We start from the raw sequence: 13,968 nt of genomic DNA on the forward strand, positions 1-13,968 counted from the left end.
CCAAGCATCATCCTTGGAACATAATAGCTACTCAGTAAACATGATAAACTGTGAGGAACATACCATTGTGGGAGGTCTGCTTCACCAAATGCCACCAGAAAGACAATGAATTCTATGAAATATGAGGAAAGGATATGGATTTTTTCATTTCTATGATTTAAATTTAATCTAAAATATCACACCAAAGGAATATTTATCTCCTTCATGGCTTTTAGGCCTTCTGGTATTAGGGCCCATTTGGTTGGTTGTGAGGAACAAAGACTCACTTGATGGGGAAAAGTGACAAATCTCCCTTATAGAAGAATGTCAAAAATCTGTAGAAACTCTCCCAGCCAGGAGGTGGAGCTTAATCCCTCCAGTCTTGAAGGTGAGTGTGATGACTAATTTTATGTGTCACCTTGACTGAGTAACAGGGTGCCCAGATATGTGGCCAAACATTATTCTGGGTATTTGCATGAGAGTGTATTTGGATGAGATTAACATTTATATCAGTAGACTGAGTAAAGCAAATTGTCCTCCCCAATGTGGGTGGGCCTTACCCAATCAATTGAAAGCCTGAATTAAACAAAAAGGCTGACCACCCCTTGAGTAAGAGAAAAGATACCCAATATCATTAGTCATTAGGGAAATGAAAATCTAAACCACAATGTGATATCACTTCATACACACTAGGATGGCTATAATAAAAAATGTAAATAACTTATATTAGAGCAAATATAGATAAAGTGAGGGGGATGGAAATGCAAAATTGTGCCGGCACTGTGGAAAGCAGTTTGGTAGTTCTTCAAAATGCTAAATATAGAGCTATCATATGACTCAGCAATTCCACTCCTGGATATATACTCAGGAGCACTGAAAACATATGTTCAAACAAAAACTTGTACATGAATGTTCATGGAAGCATTATTGATAAAAGTCAAGATACAATCAGAGGATACAATCAACATGTACATCAATTGATGAATAGTAAACAAAATGCTGTCCAACTGATTAGTGTTTGCTAGAGGAAAGGTGGAAATAAAAGTGACCACTAACAGGCTTGGGGATTCTTCTTAGAGTAATGAAATACTCTGGCATTAGACTGTGGTGATGACTGGTCAACCTTGTGAATTTACTAAAAACTACTGATTTACATGCTTCAAAGGAGTAAATTCCAGTGTATATGAATTATACTTCAAGTTTTTAAAATAGTGTGATGTCAACAATGCAGTGCTTGGAGAGAAATCTACAGCTTTAAATTTATAGAAGAAAGGTCCAATGTGATGTTCTAATTTCCAATCTCATTAATCAAATAAAAGTATAGCAATTAAAATCATAATAAAAAGGAAAGAAGCAACAGGAAAAATCAAACTGATGAAAAAGAAAATAAACAACAGGGAAAGTCAATGAAATAGAGACTAAAAATTGGGGAAATACAATTATTTGAAAAGAAAAAAATTACAAACCTCTTGCTTAGTTGATCAGGAAAGTAACAAAGAACACAGAAATTAACTGTATCAGAAACAAAACAGAAGACTCACTACAGATGGTACAGACATTGAAAAGGTAACAGGAAAATTACACAAAACTTTTGACAATAAACAAGTTATACGAAATGGATAAATTCCTTGAAAGACTCCTATTACCAAAACTGACTCAAAAATGAAACAGAAAATCTGAGTAGGTATAATTCTAATAAAGGAATTGAATTTAAAATTGAAAACCTTCCCAGAAAGAAAATGTCAGATCTGGTGAATTAATATCAATCCTACCTAAGGTCCTTCAGAAAACAGAGGAGGAGGGAGCACTTCCCAACTCATTTTATAAGGTCAGCATTACCCTGAAACCAAAAACCAAAAGTATTCAAATAAATTACTAGTTAATATTCCTTATGAATATTAATATGAAAATTTTTAATAAAGTAATAGCAATATGAACTCAGCAGATATATCTGGAGAAAGGCAATGACATCAGATCTCACCACTTCTATGTAACGTTGTACTGAATGTCCCCACCTGTACAATCAGGAAAGAAAAGAAACAAAAAGTCTACAGATAGCAAAACGGAAAGAGAACTGTCTCTTTCTGACCATATGACCACCTATGTAGAAAATCTTTAACAATCTTAAAAAAAAACAAAACTATGAACTCGTAAGGGAGTTTAGTAATGTCACAGAATAAACGTAAAACCTCAACTGCTATGTAATAGCAATGAACAATTTGGAACTGAATATTTTTAAATAATATTTACTGTACAGTAGCATTAAGAAATATAAACTATTTAGGAATCAACAAATATTGTGAAAGACTGATATGAAAACTACATAATATTGTTTAGAAAATTTAAAGAAGACCTAAATAAACAGAGAGACATATCATGTTCATGATTTGGAAGATACGATATTACTGAAGTGTCAAGCCTCCCCAAATTGATTGATAGATTTAATGCAATCTCAGTCAAAATCCTAGTTCATTTATACAGAAATGCAAAGGAACTAGATAGGCTGGGACAATTTTGAAAATTAAAACAAAGTTGCTTATGCTACATGGTTTTAAGACATACTATAAAGCTAGAAAAATCAAGACAGTGTAGTGTTTGCATCAGAATAAACATACAGAAAATAATAATAATAATAAAAGAACAAACACACTTATGAATGAAACCAAATATAAAGTCCAGAAATTGACTTATACATATATGGTCAATTTTTGACGAAGTTTCCAGAGTAATTATGTATGGAAAGGATAATCTCTTTAACGAATGGCATTGAAATGACTTGCTATCCACAAGAAAAAAATGCAGATCTCAATCCTTACTTCATAGTATGCATCAAAATAAACTTAAAATGGATCACAAGCATATAGATAAAAGCAAAGACTATATAGGTATAAGGAAAAAAAAATAGGAGACTATCATTTGACCCTGAGTTAAGCAAAGAGTTCTTAGATATGACAGGAAAAATCATCAAAAAAGAATTAAAATTTATAAATTGGACTTTGTCAAAATTGAAGACCTTTACTCTTTAAAAGATATTAAGAAGGTAAATAGACAAACCACAAACTGGAAAAAATGTTTGAAAAACATATCTCATAAAAGACATACATTCAAAGTGTATAAAGAACACTTTTAAGTCAACAAGACACAACTCAATTAAAAATATGGCAATATCACTATATATCTATTAAGCCAGATGAAAGAAAAAGACAAAAAATCCTGGAGGGGGGGAAGGAAGGAAGGAAAGAAATAAAAAGGAAAAGAAACATGACAATATCAAATATTGGCAAAAATGCAGAGAAACTGGATTTCCTGTACATTGCTGGCAGGAATACAAAATGGTACTGCCATTCTGGAAAATAGTCTGGCATCTTCTGAAATTAAGCCTGCACTTACCATACAACCCAGAAACTGCACTGTTGGGCATTTATACAAAAATTAAAATAAAAACCCATGTTTACATAAAAATCTGTACACAAATGTTCACAGCAGCTTTACAAATAGCCAAAAACTAGAACAACCCAAATGCCCAAATGTTTTTCAATGAGTAAATGTTAAAACTCTGATACATCCATCATATTATGGAATACTATACATATAATATAAAAGGATCAAACTACTGAGAGACACAATGTGTGTAAATATCAAGGGAATTATGCTGAGTGAAAAAGCCAATCTTAAAAGGTTGGATACTATATGATTTTATATATTTTCAAAGTGATAAAATCATAGAAAACAAACATTGGTACTAAAGGATAGGGACAATGGATGGGATGGGGTGTGTAATGGGGTGTGCTTGAGAGAGTCTTTTTGCAGTGATAGAATAGTTCTGTATCTTGATCACTGTAGCAATCGCACAAATCTTTGCATAGGATAAAACTGCATAGAATACACCACACACACACACACACACGGGATTCCCAGGTGGCGCAGTGGTAAAGAATCTGCCTGCCAATACAAGAGATGCAAGAGACGTAGGTTCTATCTCTGTGTCAGTATGATCTCCTGGTATAGGAAATGGCAGCCCACTCCAGTATTCTTGCATGGAAAATTCCAGTCAGAGGAGCCTAGCTGGTTACACTCAAGAGTCAGACTCGACTGAGCACACATGCATGCATGCACACTCACACACACAGACACACACATATCCACATACATAAATGTAGGTTTATTAAAAATGAAAGCTGAATAAAGTCTGTTAACAGTAATACCAATATAAATTTCCTAGTGTTGATACTATGTTATAAACTATATAACATGTCAACATTGGAAAACTAAGACAAGTACACATCAGAATTATTGTACTATTTTTGCAACTTCCTATGAGCCCATAATTATTTCAAATAAAAAGGTGTTTTTTAAAAATAAAGGATTTGAACAGACACTCCTCCAAAGTATGTCTACAAAGAGCAAATAAGCATTTCATTTAATAATAATAAAGAAGAGCAAAATACTCAACATCATTAATCATCAGGAGAATGCAAATTTAACCACAGTGAAATACCACGCACTAAGATAGATGAAATTAGAAGAACAATAATAACAAGTATGGACAAGAATGTGCAAGCAATTGGATCTCTCATACATTGCTGGAGGTACGGCCATTTGGAAACCAGTGGCTATCTCTTTTAAACAAACATATTCTTACCATATGACTAAGCAACCTAACACTTAGGTATTTACCCAAGAAAAATAAAAACTGCATGACACAGAGACCTGTTCATGGCAAATATATAGCACCTTCATTTCTAAAAGCCCAAAACTAGAAACAAGTCAAATATTCATTAACAGGAGAGTGAATTAACAAATCTATGGTATATCCATACAGTGGAATAATTCAACAATAAAACTGGTGAATCTCAAAAAACATTATGCTAAGTAAGAAGATCCAGACATAAAAGAGTACACACTCTATAGTTTCATCTACATGAAAGATTTTAGGAAAGGTAAATTTAATCTACAGCAATAAAGAGAAGATTGATGTTTGCCTGGGATGAAGGAATAGGGGGACAAGTGACAGATATGGAAAGAGAACAGAGGAAATTTTGGGGTGCTGGAAATGTTCTGTATCTTGATTGTGTCAATTGTTACATGGACATGAGCATTTATCACAACTCATTGTACTGTACATATACAGTGTATGTAATTTTGGGGGTAAAGTATGCTTCAATAAAATTGTTTTTTTTTAATGCAGACCTTAAGGTCTTTCTGGAGTTTCAGAAATGAGAGTGAGACGTAAGTCAAAGAAGGTAATAGTTTAAAGTCTCAGTGATTAGCAGAATGATAGTGCTGTTAATAGACCTGTGACTTTCAGGAACTCTAAACTCAACATGAGCAAAATTGAACTAAAGACCTCCTTTCACCTTTAGCCCAAAACTATTCTTTCTTGGGTGTTTCCTATCTCTGTGAATGGCATCCTCAGATGTGCAAGGCAGAGAAGTGGCCAATATTTTTGACACTTCCCCTTTTCGCTTGACCCCCATATCTAATCAGTTACTCAATCCTTCCAACTGCATCTCCTAAACAGATTTCAAATGTGTTGGCTTCTCTCCAGCTCTATTATGACCACACTGGTCCAGTCACTATCTCTCACCTTTATCACTACTACCTACTGAATCTCAATGCTCAAAATTCTCCAAGTCAGGCTTCAACAGTACATGAACCGTGAACTTCCAGGTGTTCAAGCTAGATTTAGAAAAGGCAGAGGAACCAGAGATCAAATTGCCAACATCTGTTGGATCATCGAAAAATCAAGAGAGTTCCAGAAAAACATCTACTTTTGCTTTATTGACTACACCAAAGCCTTTGACTGTGTGGATCACAAAAAACTGGAAAATTCCTCAAGAGATGGGAATACCAGACCACCAGACCTGACTCCTGAGAAATCTGTATCCAGGTGAAGAAGCAACAGTTACAACTGGACATGGAACAACACACTGGTTCCAAATTGGGCAAGGAGTACGTCAAGGCTGTATTTTATCACCCTGCTTATTTAATTTATATGCAGAGTACATCATGTGAAATGCCGGGCTGGATGAAGCACAAGCTAGAATCAAGATGGCCGGGAGAAATTTCAAGAACCTCAGATATGCAAATGACACCACCCTTATAGCAGAAAGCGAAGAAGAACTAAAGAGCCTCTTGATGAAAGTGAAAGAGGAGAGTGAAAAAGTTGGCTTAAAACTCAACGTTCAGAAAACAAAGATCATGGCATCCGGTCCCATCACTCCATGGCAAATAGATCAGGAAACAGTGGAAAAAGTGACAGACTTTATTTTCTTGGGCTCCAAAATCACTGCTGATGGTGATTGCAGCCATGAAATTAAAAGACACTTGCTCCTTGGAACAAAAGTTATGACCAACCTAGACAGCATATTAAAAAGCAGAGACATTACTTTGCCAACAAAGGTCCGTCTAGTCAAAGCTATAGTTTTTCCAGTAGTCATATATGGATGTGAGAGTTGGACTACGAAGAAAGCTGAGTGCTGAAGAACTGATGCTTTTGAACTGTGGTGTTGGAGAAGACTCTTGAGAGTCCCTTGGACTGCAAGGAGATCCAACCAGTCCATCCTAAAGGAAATGAATTCTGAATATTCATTGGAAGGACTGATACTGAAGCTGAAGCTCTAATACTTTGGCCACCTGATGCAAAGAACTGGCTCACTTGAAAAGACCCTGATGCTGGGAAAGATTGAAGGTGGGAGGAGAAGGGGACGACAGAGGATGAGGTGGTTGGATGGCATCACCAACTCTATGGACATGAGTTTGAGTAGACTCTGGGAGTTGGTACTGGATAGGGAAGCCTCGCGTGCTACAGTCCATGGGGTCACAAAGAGTTGAACACAACTGAGCGACTGAACTGAACTGAACTGATCTGATCTGACCCCTACAGCTGACAATCCAGAGAGAAAAGATTATCTCTTTCTTGAGAGTTTGAGCAGATGTCCTAATCTAACCTAATCTAACCTCCTATGTTGGTCTGGACTCTGATTGCAAGAGACAGAAATTCTACTCAAAGGGATGGGATGGGGAGGGAGGTGGGTGGGGGGTCCAGGAAGGGGAACACATGTAAACCCATGGCTGATTCATGTCAATGTATGGCAAAAACTATTACAATATTGTAAAGTAATTAGCCCCCAACTAAAATAAATAAATTTATTTAAAAAAAAAAAAAAACCAAACTAGATTACTTTTATAAAGGAAGTATATTTATTGCATCACATAACCAAGAGGGAATAAACTATTCACGACTGGATCTAGAGATTTGTCTGATTTTTTCAGGAATCTGTCTTTCTCTACAGCACTTGGTTATACTTCCCTCTAGGTTGGTTTCAGTCTTGGAGGGGGGGGTTCCCCTAAAATAATAGAAAAAATTACTGATATTTTCCCTGCTGATCTGAGCTGGTGGGTATATCTTTCCTTTTCTGCTTTGCCTTTAACTTCTCTTCATGCTTTTGAACTGTGGTATTGGAGAAGACTGTTGAGAGTCCCTTGGACTGCAAGGAGATCAAACCAGTCAATCCTAAAGGAAATCAATCCTGAATATTCTTTGGAAAGACTGATGCTGAAGCTGAAGCTCCAATACTTTGGCCACTTGATGTGAAGAACTGACTCATTGGAAAAGACCCTGATGCTGGGAAAGATTGAAGGTGGGAGGAAAAGGGGACGACAGAGGATGAGATGGTTGGGTGGCATCACTGACTTAATGGACATGAGTTTGAGCAAGCTCTGCGAGTTGGTGATGGACAGGGAAGTCTGGCGTGCTGCAGTCCATGGGGTCACAAAGAGTTGAACACAACTGAGCGACTGAACTGAACTGGTCTGATCTGATCTGGCCCTTACAGCTGACAATCAAGAGAGAAAAGGATTATCTCTTTCCTGAGAGTTTGAGCAGATGTCCTAGGGAGTATGCTGGTTACTCTGACTTGGATCACTGCCCACTGCTGAACCAAACACTCAGGCCAAGAGAACAAAAACTCTGATTAGTTACATTTAGATGGGTTATTTGCCCACACCTGCAATGGAGGGTGCTGTGCTCAGTCATGTCTGGCTGTTTGCAATCCCATGGACTGTAGCCCACCAAGCTCCTCTTTCCATGGGATTCTCCAGGCAAGAATACTGGAGTGGGTAGCCAGTTCCTGCTCCAGAGGATCTTCCTGACCCAGGGATAGAACCCTAGTCTATTGCATATCTTGCATTGGCAGACAGATTGGCAGACACTGAGCCATCTGGGAAGCCCATGTTATGGGGGATGAGGGAGAGTCAAATTTTGCCCAAATCACAGGGAAATGATTCTCCACAAGCAGAGGGATTCTGTTACCAGAAGTGCAAGGCAAGTGTGCAATATAAGTCCTAACTACAAGATTTCACTTCCATTCTCCTGACAGTAGCTAGTTAGTCTATTTTACTTTTTAAAAATTAAGTTATTCTCCTGCTTCAAATCTTTCTATGGCTTTTTATTACTCTTAGAACAAAATTTAAAGTCTTCCAGATGGTTCAAAGACCTTCATGCTCTAAACTCTTCTTCACTAGACTAAATTTTACATCACTCTCCCTTCATTCTCTGCCAGAAACCCTATCTTTTGCTCAGTTTCTTTAGGAAACATATGCCTCCTCACAACCACCTTCTACAGATACTGATTCCTCTGGACACATTCACAGTATCCCATCAGGGGACACTTAGTCATCTTGAGAGCTCACCTTGGACACGTCTCCACTAATGAAGCTTTCCTGACTCCCCATATTAGAACAAACACCTCCAGTTAAACTCACTTGTAGCACCTGAGCATGTCCTTCATAGCACTTGTCTCAATTAAAGTCACATAATCAAGATATTTATTGTTTACTATATGATCTCTGGGGGCTTCCGAGGTGGCACTAGTGGTAAAGAACCTGCCTGCCAATGCAGGAGGCATAAAGTGATGTAGGTTCAATCCCTGTGTCAGGAAGATCCCCTGGAGTAAGAACGGCAACCCACTCCAGTATTCTTGCCTGGGAAATCCCACGGACAGATGAGCCTGGTGGGCTACAGTCCATGGGGTGGCAAAAAGAGTCAGACACGACTGAAAAACTAAATAACAACAATCTGATCTCTACTATTTGAATGATGGAAACTCCATAAGGGCTGAGACTTACTGTCTCTTCACCACTGTAGTCCTAGCACCTAGCCCAGTGCTTAGAAGAAAACTCTCAATTTTTTTCTTCAACAAACGAATAAATTCAGTGAGGAACCAGAAAGGGCTGATAAATTCAGTTTTACACAGATTGAATCAGAAATTCTGACAAGGCAGAAAGTTAGAAATTTTGCAATAGTTGAAAATATGGGAATTCTATGCTGATAGAGTCTAATGTTCCATGGGACTAATGTTGAAAAGAAAAAAAAGCAAATATCAAAATATCAAAAATGTATTTTGTTTCTCCAAATGAAGATTGATTTCCACTGAGGTGTTGTGAATTGATGAACCTAAGAGTATAAAAAGCCCCAGAGCATTCTGAAACTATTTACTGTCTACACACCTGGTGCTTTACTTACAAGCATAACCCAAACTGGAAGCCAACTGTGGGCAAAAAAAGGAGGGAAGAACATTGCATAAAGAAACCTGAGGTAATTTTAATTTTATTTACACAGGTCATTCACCTTAGAAACTGAAGGCAGATTTAGAGATTCAAACAGCCCCTGTAAAGGGTACATTTTCTACCCTCCTTCCCCTCAGTAAATAGCTTTCAGAGACACTAAAAGCACAGAAACTAAAAGTACAGAATTTCTTTGTGAGAAGAGCCCACTGTTCCGTGTCTTTTTCAACATCCTCTTCTCCTCAGGATCCACTCTATGCCAAACACAAAGGTTTTACTTGTGTAGGGTTATTCTGGGTTTAAGGAGTACTTCTCAAGAGAGTAGTCAAAGGGTGTTTCTGTATTTTCCTTTCTGAGGTGTGTGCAGGGGAAAGAAAAAAAAAAAATTCCACAGCTACGCTCCCATTCAAAACAGTCCAACAATCATTTTTCTTAATAATATTTATCAGTGAGTGGCTAGAGTCCTGAAACTTTCAGGTATGTCAGTTCTTTAGTAAAGAAAAATGAGACTGATGTTTTCAAAAACCAGCTTTGGTTGTAAAATACAGATATTTGGCTAATTTTTAAAAATTATAAATGTCCAAACTTAAGGGAAAAAATGATGGGGAGGAGGAAAAGGCACAAGAAAAAGGAAACAGCTGTGCTTTAGATTCACTCCAAAGCTAAACCAAACCCTTACTAAATTCACAGTGTACATTGTGAGTAGCAAATGAAAAAACCTCAGGCCCAGGAGAGAAAAGCAGATGAGAAACTCTTAGAAGAGAAGGGTGTGGGAGAAAAAGAATCGATGTGAGCCCTTCTTTGAAGCTAAATGTGGACAAGCTTTTCATAGCTTGTCCTCTGAGAATTTTCTCCATGCACAAGCCACATGTGTTTTTTATTGTATTTCCAAAGCGCAACAGGAAAATGAAGATTTAACTTGAGCTGAGAACTTGGTGAGGTCCTTGTCCGCTTGTCCACTCCCTTTTTCCATGTTGAAATCTCTTCTTCCTTCCCCTTTCCTGGCTCTTCGGTTGGACAGAGAGAAGCGGTAGGTCACAGGTTCCTGAAGATCAACCAGACCATCAGTAGCAGCATATTGCATATATGCACAGTCTAAGGGTTCAGAAACAGAAGGCAGGTAGGAAGTCCCATGCTATCCAGGCCCATTACCTGCTAACTGGACTAGAGGTCATCTGCATCTGATATTTAAGTGCACTTGGACTGGTCCTTCATTTTTTTCAAACCATCCTTTTGTTCATTAATGCCTAAAATTTCAGGCTTAAAAAGCAAAACTTTGTGGCTAAAAAGGCAATTTGGCTAAATTCTAAATATTGTGTAAATTATTGTTACTATAGTCTTTTTCAGAAAAGAAGTTTTGACTGGTGTATGAGGAGAGAGAAGAAAGAAATAAGGGGTACTTATGAACAGCCAAGAGAAAGGGCATGGAAAGGCCAGGCTAGAAGTAGAGAAGACAAGCTCTGCTTTTGTTTTTTTATTTTTTAATTTATTTTTATTTTTGTAAAAGTCACATAATATAAAATATACTATTTTAACCATATTTAATTGTACAGTTCAGTGGCACTAAGTATATTTACACCCATCTCCTGATTTTTTCACCTTCCTAAATTAAAACTCTGTCCCCATTAAACACTAAGACCCCATCCCCCTTCCCCACTCCTCCCCAGCCCTGGCCGCAGGCATCTACCAATATACTTTCTGACTCTATGAATTTAACTCTTCTAGGAACCTCGTATTAGAGGATAAAAACCAACTCTGATTTTGTCTCCGCTATTGAATTCATGATATTTATAGCTATTTTCTAAGAGGTCAATGTTAACAGATAAACAATAACACACATTTACACATAATTGTGATTAAAGCATCTAGGCGGTACTGAAGCCTGCACCCTAGAGCCTGTGGCTCCACAAAAAGGGAAAGCACGTCAATGAGAAGCTCCTGCACTGCAACTAGAGAGTGACCTCCACTGCCATAACTAGAGAAAAGTCCACCCAGCAATGAAGAGCCAGCACAACCAAAAATTAATTAATTAATTAAAAACTAATTTAAGAAGAAGCGGTAGTCCATGGGGGTTGCCAAAAATTCTTTACGAAGTCTAAGCAGTATCTTTACTTACATACTCTCTATGTAAGGAAATGGTTTACTATGGATTCTGACTCAGCCCCAGTCCCCAACAGAGAAAAAATTTCTCCTGGTTACACACATTAAAATAACGCCAACCAGCGTAATTTGGAAGTGAATCATATATTAGGTTGGTGTAAAAGTAAGTGGTTTTGCATTATTGAACTTTGCCATTTGATATTAGAATACATTCTTGAATAAATGTGGTTATGTTAATCAAGGCATATTTCTTGCTTTATGTTTTTTTGCTAATGGCATTACTTGCTGTTTATATTTATTTTAGACTAGGGAAATGATGTTAGACAAAAAGCAAACTTGAGCAATTCTTATATGGGTTCAAAATGGGTCGTAAAGCAGCAGAGGCAACTCGCAACATCAACAACACATTTGGCCTAGGAACTTCCAACAAGCATACACTGCAATGACAGTTCAAGAAGTTTTGCAAAGGAGATGAGAGCCTTGAAGATGAGGAATGTAATGGCCAACTATCAAAAGCTGACAACAACCAGTTGAAAGGATCATCAAAGCTGATCCTCTTATAATTACAACAGAAGTTGCCCAAGAACTCAGTGTTGACCACTGATAGTCATTCAGCATCTGAAGCAAATTGGAAAGGTGAAAAAGCTCGATAACTGGGTGCCTCATGAGCTGACCACAAATTAAAACAATCATCACTTTGAAAAATGTTGTCTTCTCTTATCCTATGCAACAACAATGAATCATTTCTTGATCAGGTGGTGACATGCCACAAAAAGTGGATTTTATGCAACAACAGACAACCAGTGATGACCAGCTCAGTTGCTGAACTGAGAAGAAACTCCAAAGCACTTTCCAAAGCCAAACTTGCACCAAAAAAAGGTCATGGTCACTGTTTGGTGGTCTGTTGCTTGTCTGATCCACTACAGCTTTCTGAATCCTGGTGAAACCTTTACATCTGAGAAGTATGCTCAGCAAATCAATGAGACACAGTGAAAACTGCAATACCTGCAGCCAGCATCGGTCAAGAAAAGGGGCCCAATTCTTTTCCACAACAACACGCAACCATACACACAACCAACTCTTCAAAAGTTGAACGAATTGGACTATGAAGTTTTGCCTCATCTGCCATATTCACCTGACCTCTCGCCAACTACCACTTCTTCAAGCATCTTGACAACTTTTTGCAGGCAAAATGCACAACCAGCAGGATTCAGAAAATGCTTTCCAAGAATTCAACAAATCCTGAAACACTAATTTTTATGCTACAGGAATAAACAAACTTATTTCTCATTGGCAAACATGTGATGATTTAAAAAAGAGTGGATATATGTATATGTATAATCAATTCATTTTGTTGTACAGCTGAAACTAACACAACATTATAAATCAACTATACTTCAATTAAATTAAAAAAAAACTTTACACTAAGCAAAGGAGCCAGGAACAAACAAACAAAATGTGTTGATTGTAATGGTTCCTATTTTGACTAATAAAGATGAATTTGAGCCTAGTTATAATGATTTAAAATTCACAGTCTGAAACAATAATGATGCTTGCACCAACCCAGTATCACATACATAATGCTATGGACTGAATGGTGTCCCACCAAAACTTGTATGCTAAAGCTCAGATCCCCAAGTGATGGCATTTGGTGATGGGACCTTTGAGAGGTAACTGTGGTTAGATGAGGTCATAAGGGTGGGGCCCTAATCTGATAGGATTAGTGTTCTTTAAGAAGTGACACTAGAGAGCTTGCTGCCTCTTTCCTCCATGTGTAGACACAGCAAGAATGTAACCATCTCCAAGCCAGGAAAAGGGCCTTCACCAGAAAAGAATTGGCTGGCACCTCCACTTGGGATTTCTCAGTCTCCAGAACTGTGAGAATCAGATTTCTGTGGTTTTAGCCTCCAAGTCAATGGTATTTTGTTATGACAACCCAAGATGACGAATACCGATTTTGGCACCAAGAAGTGGGATGCTGCTGTACCAAATACGTAAAAATGTAGAAGCAGTTTTGGAACTAGGGAGTGTGTGTGCTGTGTGCTTAATTGCTCAGTTGTGTCCAACTCTCTGGCTCTTTGAGACCCCATGGACTGTAGCCTGCCAGGTTCCTTTGTCCATGGGGATTCTCCAGGCAAGAATACTGGAGTGGGTTGCCATGCCCTCCTCCAGGGGATCTTCCCAACCCAGGGACTGAATCCAGGTCTCCTGCATTACAGGCAGATTCTTTACTGTCTGTGCCACCAGGGAAGCCCAGAAAGTGGGTAGAGGCTGGAAGAGTTTTGAGGTGCATACTAGAAATATGGACATTAAATGTGATTC

At 37.9% G+C, this 13,968-nt stretch overlaps 1 protein-coding gene across 6 annotated transcripts in view; it reads right to left on the bottom strand.

The window, feature by feature from the left end:
• The window catches only part of LOC145503688 (uncharacterized), a 38,741-nt gene that overhangs the window by 14,682 nt on the left and 10,091 nt on the right, over positions 1–13,968 (bottom strand). For 2 of the 6 annotated variants that reach the window (XR_014051665.1, XR_014051662.1), the window contains one exon: positions 10,405–10,591. The exons of 2 other annotated variants lie outside the window; for them this stretch is intronic. Coding sequence is in view for 1 of the 4 variants with exons in the window: in XM_081483725.1 (XP_081339851.1) it covers positions 10,424–10,641 (218 nt within the window). In the remaining 3 variants the exon portion in view is untranslated. Of the gene's footprint in view, positions 1–10,404; positions 10,642–13,968 lie in introns of those variants that run through there. 2 more of the 6 variants (XR_014051661.1, XM_081483725.1) reach the window with 1 other exon arrangement.

The sequence above is a fragment of the Giraffa tippelskirchi genome, chromosome 4, assembly GCF_054371585.1.
Source record: "Giraffa tippelskirchi isolate mGirTip1 chromosome 4, T2T-mGirTip1v1.2.pri, whole genome shotgun sequence".
NCBI lineage: Eukaryota > Metazoa > Chordata > Mammalia > Artiodactyla > Giraffidae > Giraffa > Giraffa tippelskirchi.